The sequence below is a fragment of the Prunus dulcis genome, chromosome 7, assembly GCF_902201215.1.
Source record: "Prunus dulcis chromosome 7, ALMONDv2, whole genome shotgun sequence".
NCBI classification, from domain to species: Eukaryota; Viridiplantae; Streptophyta; class Magnoliopsida; order Rosales; family Rosaceae; genus Prunus; species Prunus dulcis.
The window spans coordinates 9,422,553-9,443,508 of record NC_047656.1 but is presented as its reverse complement, the minus strand read 5'-3'; the positions used below and the strand labels follow the sequence as shown (position 1 = coordinate 9,443,508).

General features: G+C 35.7%; 1 protein-coding gene across 1 annotated transcript; it reads right to left on the bottom strand.

The window, feature by feature from the left end:
* Window positions 1-17,348: 17,348 nt before the first annotated feature.
* LOC117633795 (probably inactive leucine-rich repeat receptor-like protein kinase At5g06940) lies at window positions 17,349-20,344 on the bottom strand. Its single transcript, XM_034367575.1, has 2 exons — window positions 18,032-20,344; window positions 17,349-17,856 (listed from the first exon to the last, which is right to left on the bottom strand). Exons 1-2 carry the CDS (start codon window positions 20,313-20,315, stop codon window positions 17,495-17,497), a joined length of 2,646 nt encoding a protein of 881 aa, XP_034223466.1. The 5' UTR covers window positions 20,316-20,344; the 3' UTR covers window positions 17,349-17,494.
* Window positions 20,345-20,956: the final 612 nt, after the last annotated feature.

Here is a 20,956-nt window from a genome sequence, read left to right as displayed (position 1 = left end):
GTCAAGGTTCAAACATTGCAAAATAGCGGGTCCACTAAGATAAATTCAAACAAAACTAGTCTTAATCAAATTAAAAATATCAGCGGGTTGTTCAATCATCAATGGGTTTCTTATACTCTTTCCACTTATCTTCCCTGTTGAAGTCACACCATCTACTGTTGCCTACCAAGCTACCTTTCACACATGACAATCAGAACCTTCTAAGGTCATCAAGAACATCTCCACCCAGCTAGCAGGAAAGTCATCATCAAGGTCCAAGCCAGCCGATTTCTCCACCCCAAAGTCTTCAACAAAATTTCCATTTTCAGCATGTCCTGGTTGTACTGTTGAGTTTTCCTCCATAATATTAACAGGTACTTCATGATCAAGAGAAAACACTTCATTGATGATGCCATTGCCACAACTCTGATTAGTCTCCGCCAACATGGCCTCCAAACTCACCTCCGGAACCTGACTAACGCTAAGGGAAGATTCTCCGACATAGGTAGCGCCTGGATCAAGGTTAGTCAACCCAGGAAGAAAAGTGGGGTAAAATGTTTGAGGATAATTAGGAACCTGCATGGAGTCTTGAAGAAGGGAGGAGAAGCTAGGGTTTTGGTTGAGGTATTGGCTGTAGGAATCACTGTTATACTGATGTAACTGATCAAACTCATGATTCTCAACATCCCTGCCAAAACTGAAACCTGATGAATTTCTATCAACAGACTGTCTCATTGTTGGATCACCATCCAAACTCCCATAAATTTGAGACCCTCCAACACTGAAACCACTCCCCTCTGAATTATCACCTCCTCCATAAGTACCAACCCACTGATTTAAACTAGGGCTTCTCTGGAAGTTAAGGTTTTCGCATCCAGGAACATCATGAACTTGAGAGCTAGGGTTAACACTGAAGTCCTGGGGAAGTTGGTTATATTGGATATCAGTGTTTTGGAGGGCATGATGGGAGAAAGGGCTTATATATTGATTGAGGTTTGAATTATTGGGGGTTGGTTGGTTTTGATGAATTGTTGGCTCAAATGAGGATGATGGTTGAGTTGTTGAGCTCAGCCTAGAGATGCCTGTGCTATAATCCTCATCTAGTTGCAAAATGGGAATTTTCTCATTAGCACCACTGCTTCTTCTGTTTTCTAGGACATCATCAACTGAAGACCACCTTAACTTCTTTGAAGCACCCTTTCCAATTGGAAGCTTTGCGCTGTTAAAAATGCTGTTGAGATCATATTGACTTAGATCAAAGTTTGTGACTGCTTTTGTGCCCTTCATCCTTATCGCGGCAACATCATAAGCTCTTGCTGCTTCCTCTTCAGTTGCTGGTTGGTTGGCAAAATGATTAATTAATTCAGCTCAAGTAGTTAAAGCCAGCTGTGGATATTCTTTTGTATCTAAGTTGTAACATCTTTTGCTGTGGTCTTGATCATCAAATCAATCATTAGATAAAATGAGGCATAAAGGGTCATATAGGATCTTACCAAATGTACCCAGGTAAACTCCCTTGAGCCCTCCCCCTTTGCCTAATCTGGCTTGCCATTTCTTATGGTACGAGTTCCTGTTTCAAGGCTTGACTATGTCACACACAGAGAGAGAGAGAGAGAGAGAGAGAGAGAGAGAGAGAGAGAGAGAGAGAGAGAGAGAGAAGATTAGTCATAATACCTTGACACTCCACGATATGTAGATAAACCCTTGGCAAAAGTAGCACTTGTTCTGAAATATGGCAAGTTTAAGATACAGCTAAATTAGTAGAGAAAGATGAAGAAGCAACATTTAAAAGCATATACTAGTTACGACTGGGATTCAATGGTGTATGAAGACCAATTCAGTTTCAAGTAATTGGGGCCATTACTAACAAGAAGGAAGATGTGGATGTCTTTCGCCTATAAAAGGATGCAATTTTCAGGCATATGAAGACGAATTAGAGCGAGAAAGTAGAGCACGAGTGAAGAACCGCACTAAGTTGTACAAATTGAGACATAGATCTTACTCTCATATTCTGTTTACCTTCGAATGTGGAGAAAATAGTCTTGTTTGGGCATCCCCTGCATCTCCTCCAACTCTTTTTTGTATTCATTCAGCTACAACAGTATATATATAGAGATATGGAGGGTAAATCATTAGAAGAGGAATATGATTCAAAATAAACAATAAGCAAATCAAAAACATATTGATGTCAAAAGTAGTATTTAACATACAGTGAAGTTCAATGTAGCAAAGTCGCCCCATAACTTTAGAGCAGCTAGATCATGAGCTCTAGCTGCCTCCTCTTCTGTTTCAAATCCACCTGCCAAATTAAGAAGAAACTATTGACAAGCCCGCAACTTTTCAAGTTTAAAACTAAAGAGTTATACAAGAAATTCACTCACCAATATAAACTGCGGTGTCGTGTCGTCGATGGAGGAAACATGAAGAAGAAGAAGAAAAAAGTTAGTTGATAATTTAGATGTTATTGCTTGATTAGCAAGCAAAAGATGGAAATGGATAATGAAATAATGTGGGTATACCTGTCTTGCCTTTACTTTGTGGTTCGGTGTTATCCCACAGAAATGCTTCATAACGACCTCCTGTGTACCTGTATATATATAGCAAGTTCATTGTTATGTATATATACATTTGCAAAATTCATTGGAAAGTGCTTTTCGTCACACTATAATGTATATAAATTTAAGCAACTAAGGTATTCGTTGAATACATGAAGAAGGCTATCTACTCACTTATCTAAAGGCACACACTCTTCTCAACGAAGTGATCTCTCCTCTACTTGTTTTTAGAAGCAAAATCACTTATGTTATAATTGAGTCAATTTTTCATCCCAATTAGAATTTGTTGCAATGTGCCACCTGCAACTAACTCCGTCCTTTTATTTCAGCCATAAAATTCACGGGGTTCCGGCCATAAAATTTCACGAGGTTCGCATATGACTGTTTAGAAACGACGAGTAACAATTTTTCCCACGTCCAAATACGGTTCAATAGATGAAGTAAGTTGCAACAAAGTTCTAGTTGAGGTCGCACATTTAGACGACAAATTGTCTCAAGGCCTATAATTCATGTAGTATTGGTGTAGTTCTCCCTTAGCATATTGGGTGGTGTAGTTGAGTAATGCGATATGATTGTTCTCTTTATCATTATTAAAATCTCTCTCCAGATCTTCGGAGCCAATAAATATTACTGAGAAAAATAGTACGTATGAACAATTTTTCTTTGGAAAATATTAAATGTATCTAGTTAAACTTATGAGATGTTCTTAATGAATATGTGGTAGAAAATATATATAATTATTCAAATTTACATATGGATTATAACAAAACAAAACAAACTAGTATAAGCATACCTTGAAACTCCATAAAATGCAGAGCCCCTTTGGACAATTTTGTTCTTCGAATTTTTATAGTGACGTTTACGTTGCCTTTCCGTCGGTTTTTCTCCACTTCTACCATTGTCTTCTTCATTGATGCAATTGTAACTTACCATTGTGGAACAAAACATAAATAGATTAATTAACCTAATGGAACTTTTGAAATATGGATTGTAAATTAAAAAGTAAGTTTTGATTATTACCTCATAAATGGATCTTCAAAAATGTTGATACCATTGTCGTTTCTGTTCTTTTCACCATTAAAATCCTGATCACTTTCAACATGCATTGATGATGAAAATGGGTAGTTCGCAGAAGGAAAAGTATTGCAATAAGGCGCTTCAACTGGGGAACTTTCAAGTATCCATGGAGAATTGTGTTGCATATGGTTACTTTCCACTGCTTCTGAAGTATTATTATTGTGAAAAATTAGTAAAACCCTCATTTTATAACTCATTAGAATAAAACATGTGATTGCATGGGAAGTGACCGAACACGAATTTGGTTAGGATCAATGACAAAATCATTCAAGAACCCTAGAGAAGAGCTCCTAGGCTCAAAGTTAATTGAATTACCCGACAAAGGAGAAGGAAAACAGAAGTTCCCACTTGAATTCATAGCACACACTTGATGGGAAAAAGGGCCAAGACTACCTCCTGCAAAAAAAAAAAAAAAAAAACTTAAAAATTAATTACGGAATTAGCTTAGCATATCCCAACAATACTAAATCATAGGTTAAAAAGTTGACTGACAATTGCATATAAGTAAAAGTATAAACTAAGCACCATTTAAAGGACAAATCTTGAGGAGTTCAAAAAACATTGCCATAATGCTAAAGTTATTTGCTCTTCTACACGAAGTGTAGAAATAGCATTTGCCACTAATTATAAATAGTCTTCGAATGTGCTTTTCCTTCATATAGTTGTTGTTATATTACACTCCAATGACACTTTGTTATTACAGTACTATTTTTATACTTCTTCATATACATTCTATAAGGCCTATATTCTAAACCCATAAATCCCCTTAAAAATTCAAAAATAAAGCACAAGTACTACCACCAATAATTGTCACCGGACTGTAGTTCAACCCGCAAATTGTTACAGAAAAGTTAAGTGTGTTTGTAAATGTTAAGAGTGTTTGTCTCACATTGAAAAGTTAAAGGACTTAGCCTATGTTTATTAGGAGTTGAGCTACTCCCCACTATTGCCAATTAGTTATGGGGTGGAACATCAACTTCCTTCATGGTATCAGAGCAAGGCTTCATGTGTTAAGCCCAAAGGTCACACGTGCTTCCACGTCACCCAATATGTGTTGTCCACGTATAAGGCTTAAAAATTCACCACATGTGGGGGGCGTGTGTGGTCATGCTCTCACGTCATCCAATATGAGTTGTCCACATGTCAGGCTTAAAAGTTTGCCGCACGCGCGGTGGTGTGTTGAAAGTGTTTCTCCCACATTGAAAGGTTAAAGGCCCGAATAACCGTTTCAATTAGTTTTCATTTTTTGTGCTAGAGTATAGAGGGAACATAGGGAAAAGAGGGAAAATGGAAGTGAGAATGAGAGTGAAGATGGGAATGAGAAGAAAGATGAGAGGGAAGGATGGGAGGAAGAAGTAACAGAAGTGAAAAAAATAAAAACTAAAAACTGAAATTTATTTGAAATTGTTTTCACTTTCAAGTTTTTGTTTTCACTTTTGTTACTCCTCCTTCTCATCCTCTCTCTCAATCTCACCCTCACTCCCATATCTCACTCTTATTTTCCTCTTTACTCTAGCACAAAAAATGAAAACTAAAAACTAAAATTAAAATAGTTATGAAATTGGCCCTAAAGGACCTAGCCTGGGTTTATAAGGAGTTTGGCTACTCCACCCATTGCCAATTGATTTTGGGGTGAAACCTCAAACTTCCTTAAGTAAAACATCAACGTAACACGTGACATTCTTTCCCTTTTCTTTCTTTGATACATTACTGTTTTTCTAAGTATTTTGAGATGTTGTTAGGGGGTAGGGAATGATTGATTATACTTTTATATTCACATTTGCGTATCAAGTGCACGTTGAAACTCTAGACATAGATAGTAATTAAGTGAAATAATTAAGCACTAAAACAAATTTAGCAAACATTCGACCACCTTAGCTCTTTGAAGATTATTGGTGACACAATGTGCACATACAAAGTAGGTAGGTAGGATTTAAACAAAATAAGAAATCTATCCAAGGGAATGCCAAAAATTAGGGAATTAATTGAATGCCAAAAATAAGAGAGTACAATTGACAAGTGTATATATATATATGCATTAGCAACAATTATTTTAATAATAAAAATAGCACTACCACTAATATAAACAACCAGAAAATTTTTCATTCATTTAACATGAATAATATATATAAATTATTGTTAAATATGCACTTAAAAAAATATATATGTAGGGTTGCACCAAAAATATTAGTTTGTCACACTTTTTCTTATAAGTTTGACAAAGTTGTCAAGTGCATTGAATAAATGATAGATAAAATAAATAAAAATGATAACTTATACACGTGGAAGTAGGTTAACCACTCTAGAATCTTACCGTTAACTTTAAAAAATAAGATGACATTAAAGTAGTACATATAGAAAATTGATAATAAAAACATATTGCGCGCCAAAACTCTATAGGAATAAACAAATATGAATACATAGGTTTCGCGCCAAACATCTTATATTACAAACCCCGTTCAATTCTCGGTCTGCATTTTTGTTTTTAGTCCCTAAATCCTAAACTCTTAACTAATAGTGTATATATATGTGCAAAAATGGTTTGTCAATGAACACTGAAATCTCGAAGGGTAGTTCAAGATGTGGTCTCCAACAAAAGCCAAAAAGAAGTTCAAGATGTGGTCATAATTAAGGTGTGGCATAAGCTCCGTGACCAATTCAGAAAACAGTATAGGCCATATAGATTTGATGGGATAGTACCTGCCTTTCTTCTGCTGTGATTGTCTCTCCTCAAAGCAAATTAAACCTTCACAACCCTGCAAAATTGAGAAATGGCAGAAAACAGTAGATAAGTAAACCCAATTCCAAAAAAGGTGTAGAATTTTGATGATGTTACATATGGGAACGATAATGAAGTGGCTGGAACAACATGGAAAAGGGGAAGTGAAGCAAGAAATAAAGAAAAGAGGAAAAGGTAAAGCAAACCAGTGAGCAAGTGTAAGCGATTTGTGCCCAAATTGTTTTGCATGCTCAACAAGTTTAAATGATATGTGTGAGAATGAGCCACATTTGGAGGTGCTCTAAATTGCAAGTGTTGAATAGAGGGTGATATTTGCTACCTTATTTAGCCTTTCGGCATTAAATTCTACAATTATGTCGTTTTGGCATCTTTAACAGGTGGAAATCTACCTGCATTGAAAAGCCTGTCAACTTTACCATGGTCAAATGATAAGAGGACATAAGCTCACCAATCCACTGCTTCCAATTTGAAATTTTGGTTACTGGTCTGGTTTTCTTCATTATTACGGTTTTGGTTAAATGGCAAGTTAATTAATCTGGTCAGTAGAGATAATGAGGACTTTATCTTTGCTATTTAAGATTTAGAAATTCCATCTTACAAATGTATGCAAATTATTAGGGGGTTAAGAACAATGCATGTCACTTGATTTTGTTTCACTTAGAACAGATAACATTATCGATATGTATGCTTAGGCCGTCTCTAGTAGTGGAGGGCTAAACATAGCCCACCCATAAATTTAGCCCATCATTTATAGTTTTCTAAGGAATAGTGATGGGCTATATTTTTACTGTGCCTTCAACAGTACAGGGCTAAATCATAGCCCCCTCAATATTTTATTAATTTTTAGTATATTCTTTAAATATATTGATTAATTTAATTAAAGTACTACTTAGACCCTATTTAAAATTCATTTTAGAATATAAAAATATTTTTTGATAGGATTTTTGACATTAATTTAAAAATTAAAACTAAAACATGAATTTAAAAACAACAATACATTAATTTAGAAACAACAACTAAAAAATTAAAAAGATAATCATCATCTCCCGACATTGTAGGATGATAATTGGACGTTGAAACTGCATTCGGAAACAACTCATGTAAGCTGCAGCGGTTCTTAATTTCCCTCTTTTTTCCGTTGAAATACTCCTTATACTAATTGGAGTCATGTTTGTGGTTATCCTAGCCATGTTCCTCTTGTCCATCTCCTCTTACCTTTGTTGGACCATATCTTCGTGCCTCCTCTTCTTCTTCGTTGCCTCCTATAGGCGTTCTACTCTGCTAGCATGTCTCCCCTCTCTTTTCTCAATGCTTGATTCCATTTGTTCAAGCTTGGATATATGTGCTTCTACCACCTACACTTTCACAACTTTCAAGATTTCTCGGGGTCGCTTCAATGGTGCCTTCGTAAAGCTCGTAATATTTGTGAGAAACATGCGTCCAAAAACCGTCTGAGGCTTGGCTAGTACCGTGTATATTATCTTCAATGACTTTCAAGAAACCCTTGCAAAGAGCTTCATCTTCCTTTCGAGTCCAATTTACACCTTTTTTCGAAGTGGCAGCCATTTTTTTCCTAACAATGAGGGGGGTAATTTTTGTATGGAAAAGAGGGAGGATATATAATATGTAGAGGATGCAAAAATTGTGGGAAATTACGTGGAAGGATGGAAAAAAGTAAGGATAGTGTGTAAAAGGAATGATGAAAAGATGATGGGAAATTAGATTGAAGGATGAAAAGAATGCGGGAAATTATGTAGAAATGAGGTTGGTATTTATAAACAAAAAAATATTTAAAAAACCCTTTTTTAAAAAAAAAAAAAATTTATAAAAACAAAGGATATAGCCCACCTAAGGATCAATTTGGCCCTACATTGGCTTCTTTAGCCTCCTGACTGGGTTTTGATCCAATGACAAGGCACATTTAGCCCATTTACTAGATATGACTTTTGGGTATGAAATGGCTAAATTTGTGGGTGACATTGCTGGAGATAGCCTTAGTGGGCTACCTTTTGTCAGTTTGGGCTCTACTTCTCTTCCAATCCATGCAAAAATTAGAGTGAAATATAGCCTCAAACAACTGCTAAGCCAAATTTTCACTCTTTAAAATACATGCGTTAGGGGAGATTTTTTGGGCTGAAACCCAAATTGTGGATTTCAACATCCCTATCTTTTTCTTCCCAATCAAAAGAGAATATAAAAAATCAAGTTCTATTTGCTTAAAAGACAAAAAAAATGCAGTCATTTGTAATTCAAACTTGAGACCGAAAATAAATGTTCCTCAAATCTAAGAAAAGTCTATAACTGAAACTGTGGGTCTTTCTGTGAAGGGAGTAAAGTAGTTTGGCAACTTGAGAAATTGATGGGTTTGTTTTTCTCCTGCAACAGATAAGTGCAATGCATCTTTCAGACATTGCAATCAGAACCGTCTATATGGTCATCAAGAACATCTCCAGCCAGCTAGAAGGAAAGTAAGTGTCCAATGCAGCTGATTCGTCCACCCCAAAGGCTTCAACAATATTTCCATTTTCTGCATTTCTTGGTAGCAGTGTTGAGTTTCCCTCCACATTATCAGGTACTTCATAATCAAAAACTGTAAGAGGTTCACTAATGATGTCACAGCTGCAACTCTCATTAGTCTCCGCCAGCATCGCCGCCAAAATTGCCTCGGGAACCACACTATTGTAAGATTCTCCAACATAGCTAGGGCCTGGATCAAGGTTAGTCAACTCAGGAAGAAAAGTAGGGTCAATTGTTTGAGGATAATTTCGAACCTGCAGGGAGTCTTGAAGAAGGTATGAGGAGCTAGAGCTTTCATTGTTGCATTGGCCATAGGCATCACTGCTATACTGATCTAGCTGATCAAACTCTTGGTTTTGTGGTGGTATGATGGGTGCAAACTGGTTCAATGGCTCCATGAGCTCAATTCCCCTGCCCAAATTGTAACCTGAATTACCATCACCAATTTGTGCCATTGTTGGATCCAAGGTTCCATAAATTTGAGACCCTCCAACATTGATTCCATTTCCCTCTGAATTCTCACCTCCACCAAAGGTGCCAACCCAGTTGTTGAAACTAGGGTTTGTCAGAAAGTTTGCCTCTGAATTATCACCTCCACCAAAAGTACCAGCCCAATTATTGAAATTAGGGTTTGTTTGAAAGTTAGGGTTTTGGTATCCAGGAAGAGGAACTTGAGAGCTAGGGTTAATGTTGGAGTACCGGAGGATATCAGTATCTTGGAAAGCATAACGGAGGAAGGGGTCTACATATTGAGTGGGGTTTGAATTATGGGGGGTTGGTAGGATTTGATGAGTTGTTGGTTCAAATGATGAAGAGGATTGGGGAATTGTTGGGATTAGCTTAGAGATGCCTGAGCTTTCACCATTATTTAGTTGTAACATGGGTTTCTTCTTCTTAGTGTTTCTTCCCTTTTTAAGGACATCATCAACTGAAGACCACCGTACCCTCTTTGAAGCACCCTTTCCGATTGGAAGCGTTTCGCACTCAAGAATGCCTTTGACATCATACTCACTTTGGTCAAAATTTGTAACCGATGTTATGCCTTTCATCCTTATTACAGCAACATCATAGGCTCTGGCTGCTTCCTCTTCAGTATCTAATTGTCATTAATTCAAAGTAAGACAATTAATTAAGTTCAAGTATAGTTGAAATGAACTGCTGATATGATTCTTTAATTTTAGCTCAATTCTAATATCTTTGGATGTGGTCTACTATTCTTGATCATCAATTACATCAAATCATTAGTCATTGGATAGAATAAGGCATAAAGGGTCATAGGAGTTACCAAATGTGCCCAGATAAATGCCTTTGCACCCTCTTCCTTTCCCTACTTTAGCTTGCCATCTCTTGTTGTCCGAGTTCCTGTTTCAAGCGTGTCAGAGAGTGAGAGAGAGAGAGAGAGAGAGAGAATTGGATTTAGTAGTTATAATACCTTGAAACTCCACGATAACTAGATAAGCCCTTGGAAAAGCTAGCACTTGTTCTGTAATTGGACAAGTTTAAGATACAGCTAATTAATTGAGATGCAATGAGGAATAATTAACTAGGGTAACAAGCAAAAACTGAATTAATTAGGGCAATACCAATTATTCTTCTTTTCTTTTTAATTAACACTATTACCTTCTAATGTGGTTAAAATAGTCCTCTTTGCTCATACGCTTCATCTTCTTCAAATCTTTCCTGTATTTCCTCAACTACAACAATATAATATATATGTAGGAGTCACAAGGGGAATATGATCCAAAATAAACAATAACCAAATCACAAATATATATTAATGCCAATGTAGTAATTAACATACAGGAAAATTTAATGTAGCAGACTTTCCCCATAACTTTAGAGCAGCTATATCATAAGCTATGGCAGCCTCCTCTTCTGTATCATATCCACCTGCCAAATTAAGCAGAAACTCTTAAGAAAACTCAACTTCTGTTTTTTCATTGCATTAAGTTAACTTGCAAAGGTTCTAAGTTATGGTTTGTGTCTAATTAAAGACATGATTTGCAAGAAGTTCACTCACCAATATAAACTGTCGTATCGTGAATGGAGGGCACCAAGAAGAAACATTTAAAAAAAATGTTAGCGGATAATTTTGGATGACGCATGATTTGTAAACAAAAGATGGGAGATAGATAGTTAAGTAATTTTGGTACCTGTCTTGCCTTTCTTTCCTGGTTTAGTGTTATCCCATAGAAATGCTTCAAAACGTCCCCCTACGTACCTGTACATATAGCAAGTTAATGTGTCTAAACTACAAGAGGAGGGGGGTTTCTCACACATACTGTCAGAATGACATGGGGGTTCGAACTTGAGACCACTGGAGTGCAAGTCAAGACCATTTTTCATTAGATTAAACCCTCTTGGCTAATGTGTATAGAAAGTCAATTATTCATGAAAGTGTAGTAGCAAAAGTGCCTTGACAAGCATGTGGAAGTGTGTGTGTGTGCAATAGCTAATGATGATTTAAATTACCTTACGGAGATGTAATTGATTATAACAATACAAAACAAACAAACATAAACATACTTTGTAACCCCACGAAAACTAGAGCTTCTCTGGCCAAATGTGTGCTTGCTTTTACTGTGACGTTTACATTTCTTTTTTCCACCATTGTCTTCTTCATCGCTGCGACTGTCACTAATCATTGTGGAACAATACTTAAATTAATACGTTAACATAATTAATTAAAATTTTGAAATATAGTATTGAAATTTATAAAAAAGAAAGCTTTTGATTACCTTATAAGTGGCTCCTCATACATGTTGAAACAATTACAGTTTTGGTAGTTTCCACCGGTAAAACCATTATCATGCATTGATGATGAAAATGGATGGTTGGAAATGGGAAAATTATTGTAGTAATTGGGTGTTTCTAACAAGGAACTTTCAAGCATGGATGGAGGATAGAATTTCGTAGGGTGACTTTGCCTTACTTCTGAATTATTGTTATGAAAATTATTAAAACCATCATTCAGCTCATTAGCATCAAAGTTTTTCGATTGCATCGGAAAGGAAAGACCATGACTTTGGTTTGGATGAATGACAAAATCATTCAAGAACATTGGAGAGTAATTCCTAGATTCAGAGTTAATTGAATGAGTCGAAAAAGGAGAAGGAAAATAGATGGTGTCACTCGAGTTCATGGTCGAAAGGGCTAAGAGTACTTCCTGCAGACAAAAAAGAAGAAGAAAAACTTAAGAATTAATTAGGGAAATAGCTTAGCATATCCAAACAATATTGAACGATAAACAATGCATTATGATAGTACATGAGTTCATATAGCATTACCATAATGCTAAAGTTATTTTATCTTCTCCAAACAAGTGAAGAGATTTCGCTGCCACTAATTATAAATTATCTTTTACTGGCCTTTTCTTTGAATGAGGCCCATTGAAAAATAGCTAGTGGATTATGCCTTTATATATATACACAGAGAGCTTCGATTGAGAGATCTCTCTTATTTGAGGGACACCCCTTGTAGGCCTCATTCCGGATTGTATTTCACTAATCCAAACCATCTATTTTGTAGATACTCATTCAAAGATCATCTCTACAAAAAATCACTTGAATCCGATATCATTTAACCACTCAATTAAGTTATTGAAATTTTAGCATTTTCTTGAAGCACCGTGTTCATTGATTTTGTAAGACACAATTGGATGTCGAAACGGTTTCCGATTTGTCTAATTTTTTGTAAGGATGATCTATGAATGAAGACCTAAAAAATAGATGGTTTGGATCATTGGGAAAAAAATTGTAGGGTACCTTAAAGGGCGTCCCTCAATAGAAAAGTACTGTGTATATATATATATATATATATTTTTTTTTTCATCTTAGAATCCAAATTAACACATGAACATGAAGGTACAAATCCAAATTAATTACAATGGCTAAAAAATTTTAAGGACAATATGACAATAAAATGAACTGAAGGAAAGGCTACCTACAACACACCCTCAAAAGGCGTCTCAATTTGCACCTCTTAGACCCAATGATCACAAGTTTTAGTTTTTCGAGTAATAAAAAATAATTTATAACTTATTTTTCTATCCAAAAACAAATAGGCCACTACTTTTGAAAAATTGAAAAAGAGTTCCTGAAACAATGGGACGGTCGACACAACGATCTCTATCTATTTCACGATTGTGTTATTTCATTATAATAACACCTAAATGTTACTGCGATATTGCAATATAATTAAGTAATACACCTCAATCTCATAATTTATAATATCTATCTATATCTTAAACTCATAAGTCCCCTAAAACATCATACCTAATACAGAAATAGATTATATGAACCTAAAAAATTTCAAAAACTAAAGAAAGAGCACACTAACAATTATCTCTGCACTGTAGTGATACAGCCAAAATGTTACCACACTGCACTGGTAGTCAAATGGCACTAACCGTGGACGGTCGAGGGCTGTGACACACGCGAAATCTTCTCCCTTTTGTTTTCCTATGTATTTTCTATTACATCTTAACTTTAAGTGATATAAGTGATAATATATATTTTTCACATTTCTATACTTCTAATGCCATGAAGCTCTAGTAATGGATAGTCATTAAGTGACATAATTAATCAACAAAACCAATTTAGCAAACAGTTGGTAGGAAATGAACAAGAATAGAAATATATCCAAAGGTATGCAACAAATTAGGGAAAACATTGAATTGAAAAGTATTACTATATAAAAATTTCTATATATGCATATATGTTTAAACATGTATATATATATATATATGAGCAATGCTAGTCATACCATATCTGAGTACAACTTTGTGTACTACCTTTCTAATAAAGGTGGAACCCACCAATACAATGGGATCCACCTCTATTAGAGAGGCGGTACACAAAGTGATATATAAATGTGATATAACTAGCATTTTTGATATATATAACAACATTTATTATAATAAAAAATAACACATACACCAATATAAGCAGCCTTTGAATGAAATTTTCATTCGAAATAAATAATATAAAAAAGTAATGCTTTTTTTTTTTTAACAAATAGATTCAATCCCTAAGTGTTATGGTCATGAGGAATTCTTACATATGTCTAACACACAACGTTAGATTTTAATAAAATTCCAGGAGGTCTGGCCACTAAATAACGGTTCATCACATTTCATTTATTTATTAAAGTTCGACACTATGAGGCAAGGTTATTGTATATTTGGTACCTAAACAAATGAAAATTATAACATATACATGTGGGATTAGGTTAATCAGCATACCGTTAACTTCAAAAAGTAAGATAACAATAAACTAAAATAACCTTTAAAATAAAATAAAATAAATCTCATTTTACACAACTTTAAGCTAAACGATTACGAGTTTTTTTTTCCACATTGTAGATATATAAAATAAACATATTGCTTGCCAAAACTCTATAATTACCTATATAAGATGGATAAACAAATTTGAACTCGATTGGCGCGAAACATCTTAAAATTAAAAACAATATTTCACTTCTCAGTCTGTGTTTTCATATCTATTTGTTTTCAATTCCTAAATCCTTAACTCTTAACTGCGGACGTCATTGTAAACAGAGAGGAAAGTGGGGATGGGTAGTAGCAAAATACATGAGAAGTTCAAGATCTTGTTATAATTAAGGTGAAATGGGCACCATGACCAAATCATGAAAACACTAGTACTCTATCACCTTGGTTCTTTGAAGAAATGACGACTTTTAAGTCATATTGATTTGGAAATTCTTAGATCTAGTAAATCACCTCAGTGCTGAACAAATTTGTGTACCTGCTGAAGAGCCAACTCATAAGCCTCTGCCTAATCGGTAGTGATTTATATATAGGAAATTCATCATCAAAAGGAAAAAAAGATAAATCTCATCATAATATTAGACTATTTGTATTTTGTATGTGACTTGATTCTTGATAGAGCATTACCTGCCTTTCTTCTTTTGTGGCTCTCTCTCTCTCTCTTCAAAGCAAACTAAACCTTCACAATCCCATCAAACTGAGAAATGAGAACACAAAACAGTAGATAAATAAACCGACTGAAAATTGAGGAATTGGTCTAGAAATTTCGATTGTGTTACATAGGCGACGGTAGTGTACTTTGAACAAGAAAAGGAAAAGGGAAAGTGAAACCAATAAAAGAAAGAGAAAAGAGGAAAGTAAAGCAAAATTGAAGGCATTACCAGCCCAGTGTGTGCAAGGTGTAAGCCAAATTGTTGTGCATGCGCAACAGGTTTTATTCATTTGGTGGTCTGTAAATTGCAATCCCTCCTCAGGTTTTATTCATTTGATGTCGTTTTGGCAATATTAACAGGTGGATAGCTTCATGCATTCAATCATGTCAACGTTTTGCTATCTGAAACGTTTCTGGTCAAATGTCAACAAGATATATACAAGCTCACCAATCCACTGCTTCCAATTTGAACTTTTGGTGCTGTTTTTCTTCCGGTTTTGGTTTGATAGCAAATTAATTAATTTGGTCTTGAGGTGATTTAGAAACTGCCCTCTTTTCATATCAACAAATGTATGATTCTTTTTGGTGCATGCTTAAATGTGTATGCAAATCATCACTGGTTTTAGAGTTACCGATGCCACTTGGTTTCACTTCGAGGAGATTATATTGTCGGAATATGCATGCAAGAAATGTGACCATTGGATTAAAAATGTTCGGAATTTATCCTCTAAGAGCATCAGTAATAGGCTCCCTAACCCTAGAAGATTTGTATTATTCACTAATATTCAAGAAAATTATAATTTTTCCGGAGTGCTCTAGACATGAAAAAATGTAATGAGACATTTAAGAACCGATATTCTATTTTGCGTAAGCAGTTGTGGTAATAAATACAAAACTGCTTGCCATTTTTTGTTCTGCAGCTATTTTTCCACCCTGCATTTTAAAGCTTTTGTCCTTCTTCTCCATTAAGAAAAAGAAGAGGAAAAACTAACTTGGTAACTTAGTGAAGTACGAAAATGTCCTTACTTTTGTTGCATCCTCATCATAATTATTTCAGTTTGAAAATTTCCAATGCTTCCAATTTGAAAATTTGGCTACTAGTTGGGTTTTTAACAGGTTCATTGTTGAATCCGAAGCTAAGGATTTGGTCTCTTGTGTATGTTCATGTAAGTTGTTTTGTGGGTAGCGAAGTGGAGATTTGGGAGTTGGTGGCCCAATTCGAATCTCTACCAATTGCTAAATTCAGGCCAGGCCTATAACATGTACAAGCTAGGCAGAGTGCGCGGCTCCATTACAAGAACACGCACACAGTAATCAAGAATTTTATAGTTAAGGCCTTATCCGAGACTCTTAGATGAGACCCCATCTCTTAAACCTGGTTTTGCACCAGCCACCATCACGGCCCCCCTCCCCTCCCCATCAACCAATCTGGATTCTGCATTATTAACACAGTATTAAATTTCGATAATTTCGCCGAAATATCGGCGAAATTATCGTTTTTTTCGTCCAACGATATTTTCGCACAAAACCTTCCATATATCGTCAATATATCGATAATTTCCTCGATAATTTCGACGATACTTAGGCCACGATATTTTCGTTCAATTGGCAACTTCAAATGGTCAATATATCGCGATATTATCGATAATATCGCGCTATTATCGATATTATCGCGATATGAACTTTCAAAAATTAAAGAAAACTCACTTCACACATGCAGAGGTTCGAACCCCTTCCCCATTCTAAGGTTTGCAGCCACTTAACCATCATGGCAGTCATCACTTTGTGATAAAAAGCTATGGAAAATATATTTATAATACATGCGAGCTGTTTCTCAAAATAGAGATTAACATAATTACTTATTGTTTTATATTGTTGATCAGTTACTTAATTACTTAATATAATTTATTTCTTTTCTATTTAATCCATTTAATGTTATTGATTATTTTATTATTCATTATAAGTACTTACATTACTAAATTCCCCTTCAAATTGTTGCTTAAGTACTTAAATCTCTATAATTATTTTCTTTGTTTACTACTTAATTCTTCCTTTGATAAATTTATTTATGTTCTTAGTTAATTTTCAATCTTCACTATTATTTTTTAAGTATGGTAAAGTGCCTAATTTTCATGAAAAGTCAAGTTTGGTTTAATTATTTTTCAATTTTTGATAAATAATAAATATAAGAACGTGTACCATGTCCAATGAATAATGTCAAATAAGGTTACACATGTATCTTATCATGCAATTTATAAAGTGTAAAATATTGTACTAAAAAATGATAAATAAATTACTATGGGGGGTTTAATTCTCTTCATTAATTACTCCATATTTTCTAAGTCACGGAGTTTGTCAGCTTGCAATATAATCAACTTAAATCACTCAAACCCACTATGCAATGCATTTCCTTCCAATTTTTTGTGTCAAAATAATATATGATTGACTAAATAAACTTCTTCTAAAGTTTCATTAAAAATTTCCATGTATTTATCACAATTTCTGTGGTTTTTTCACATCATTCTGTAAAACTCTCATTACTGTTAACCAAATCCCAAATCACTTTCTGTTGAACAACAGACAAAAAAAAAACCATGCCCAACCCTATCTGTTTTCCTCCATCAGAAGTAAATATGTAAAACCAAGTTTAATTTACATACAAGGAAACCAAAAATGCAGTCACTTGTTCAGACTGAAGCAGAATGTTCCTCAAAGGTAGAGAAGTCAATAACAGCACTGTCAGTCCTTGAGTCAAGGGACTGAAGTGATCTCACAACTTCAGACATGGGTGGTCTTTTCTCCGGCATCACAGAAGTGCAATGGAGAGCGATTTCTAGAGCTCCAAGTACCTCTTGCTGGGAAGAATTCGTGATCTTTGGATCGATAACTTGGACCGCGCCTTTCGTAATGTTGACCTTTCGTCGCACCCACTTTACAATGTCGAGAGACTCAGATGGTTCAGCTTGCCTGCCTGTAACTAGCTCCAATAATACAACACCAAAGCTGTAAACATCCATTTGCTCAGTTGCTTTCTTACTGTACTTGTATTCTGCAAACAACAAATAAATGTCATAAAAAATTCGTTCTTCAATTACCAACAGAACATTTTAAGGATACAGATACGATGTTAATTTAATTATCAAAGTAGTGGAACACATAAGAATATTAGTAGTGGAACTGAAAAAAAAAAATCTAAGAATTCATTGCAATTCCACTTCTCTTACCTGGCGCATTGTAACAAGATAAAGCAGATTCCGAAGCCATAGTTGACTGAAAGGCAGCTTCTCCCACAATTCTGTCAAGAGCAAAATCTGTGAGCTTTGGTTGAAAATCTGCATCCAGAAGGATATTTTTCGATTTGACATTTCTATGCAGTAAATGAGGAACATAATCCTTGTGGAGGTATCCCAATCCTTGGGCAACACCAATGGCAATTTTCAATCTGACATTCCACTGCAAATTAAAATCAGGTCTGGAGATCAAGTCCCCCAAGCTCCCTTTCTGTAAGAACTCATATATCAGAAATATCGAATCATCGGAATGACAGAACCCCAGAACTTTCACAACATTTTTGTGCCTGATCTTGGCCAAGGTCTTGATCTCAGCCTTCAAAGCTTTCGAGGACTGGACCCCAAAATTCACAAGCTTCTTTACAGCAACAAGTTCACCACTTGGTAAACTTACGATATAAACTCTACCAAATACTCCAGCACTTCCTGCAGCACTTTTCTCATCCATTCCCATCACCAAATCATGCTCAGTGACTCTGAGAGGATAAAAGAACACCGACCGCCAAATGCCAACTTGGGTTCTCTGCTTGCGATATCGATGATATGCGATAAACCCGCCAGCAACAATGAAAGTTCCAACAGCAAAAGCTATAGAGATCAGGGCACATGTCAAGATTGTGAGATCAAAAGAACGGTGTTTTGGTTGGTCATCAGAACAAGGATTGATTAATCCTGGACCACAAAGGTCAGGGTTTCCTTGAAGAAATGAAGCTGGCAGGCCTGAAATAAGAGAGTAGGGGACTCTACCAGATAGCTGATTAGAAGAAACATTGAAGAGTGCAAGCTTCAAGTTTTGAAGCGCCTGAGGGATTGGACCGGTAAGCTTATTATCAGAAAGATCAAGGTAAGTTAGCACTGGTAATTCACCAAGAGATGATGGGATATTCCCATTAAGACTGTTGCCAGCCAAAGACAATGATACTAGCTTTCTGCATTTTTTAACCTCCGGAATTCGACCCGAAAGTGAATTATGGGAGAGATTTACTATACTCATAACAGGGGAATCACAGAAATTTGGAGGTAGTTCACCATATAAACCATTCAGAGAAGCAGAGAATCTATACAAGCTCTTGACTAACCCAAGACCCTGAGGAATTTTGCTACTGAAGCTGTTGTTATCTATTTGAACCTGCTCCAATTGAGCAGCCATTGATACTGAATCAGGTATTTCTCCAGAAAATCTATTATTTTCAGCTCTCAAAAGCTTAATTTTGGGTAAAGACCATAACCCCACTGGGAAATCCCCAGAAAATAAATTGTTCTGAACTTCAAACCTCTCTAGCTTTAAGCATTCACTAATGGAGTTGGGTACTGAACCATTGAAGACATTGGTATGAAGGCTGAGGTTTATAAGGCCTTTTCCAGTACAGATGCCATTTGGGAATGGCCCAGAAAGCCTGTTCTCAGATACATCAAAAGACACCAAGTTCTGGAGAGAAGAGCAAAGTGTCTGAGGAACCCTACCTGTTAAGTTATTCTGGGAAAGGTCTAAAACAGTCAAACTTTGCAAACCCACCAAAGATTCAGGAAGCTCACCATGAAAACCAGAGCCTTGCAAGAATAACTTCTCAAGCTTCACAAGCTTACCAATATCAGTAGGAATCTCACTCACCAAGTTTGAATTTTGAGACAGATCAAGAACAGCTAGCTCAGTTAAATTCCCAAAGATAGAAGGCACACTACCTGAAAGCAAGTTGCTTCCCAAGTTGAGAACTTGGAGGTTGCTGAGTGAGCCTATGCCTTGTGGGATGTTTCCTTCAAGATGGTTCTTGCTCAAGTCAAGCACTTTTAAGGAACCAAACTGAGAAATCTGGTTTAGGACTGTACCCCAGATGAGATTGTTGCTGAGATTCAAAGTCTCCAAAGAAGTGCACTGAGAGAGATGGAGAGGGATGGGCTGGTTGAAGAGATTTTCAGCAAGGTTGAGCTGAGACAGATTGGGAAGCTCGCATATTGAAGATGGAATTTCACCTGAAAGGTTCAAGCTTTGGAGGTTGAGAGAAGTCACAGAGAGTGGAGTTGTGGTTGTGCAGGTAATTCCAGTCCATTCACAAAAATGAGTGAGAGAGGAGTTGGACCAGCTTGAGAGAGAGTTTTTAGAGTCTTTAATGGAAGCCTTGAAGGTGAGAAGAATGTCTGCCTCAGAAGATGATGAACTGAGAATGAGGAATGTGGAGATTAGAGAGAGAAACAAAGGAAATGTGCAGGTGGTAGCCATTGGAGGAGGTGACTCTGTGAGAGAGAGAGAGAGAGAGAGAGAGAGAGAGAGAGAGAGAGAGAGCTTGGTTGTGTTCCTCTCAATTTTTTCTATATATCAGTGAAGGGAGAAAGTGTGAGTGAATGAGTCAGAACAGAAGAGTGAAGAATTGCTGGATGTTTGGTAGGTTCAAGGGCATATCAGCAAATATCAGCAAAGATGCAAAAAGTCATCCTAACTTTTGAGGATTGTCAAAATTTATTGCAAAAGGTACAAGTACAAACAGTGCATGCATTAATGTAAAGTAAATTCACCAAACTAATATTTAATAGAAAAAATAAATATTTTATATAATAAAAAAATAGAAAAAAAGAAAGATTGAAAAATTACTTCATGCATATGTAATGCAAACGACTGAAAATTTTAGAATTTTTTTATTTAAACTCCACACTTTTTTTTGTTTCTCTTAATATTTAAATTATTAAGCCTTTAAATTTTATTATCGTGTAAAAAGACAAAAAAAGTTATCCAACTGAATACTTAATTCTAATACATCTATACACACACCCACACAATCCACCACTCTTCATATTAAGTTTAAAAAAACATAAACTCCTTTACACTCTATTACCAGATTACTTTTTTCTTTCAATTCAAGAAAC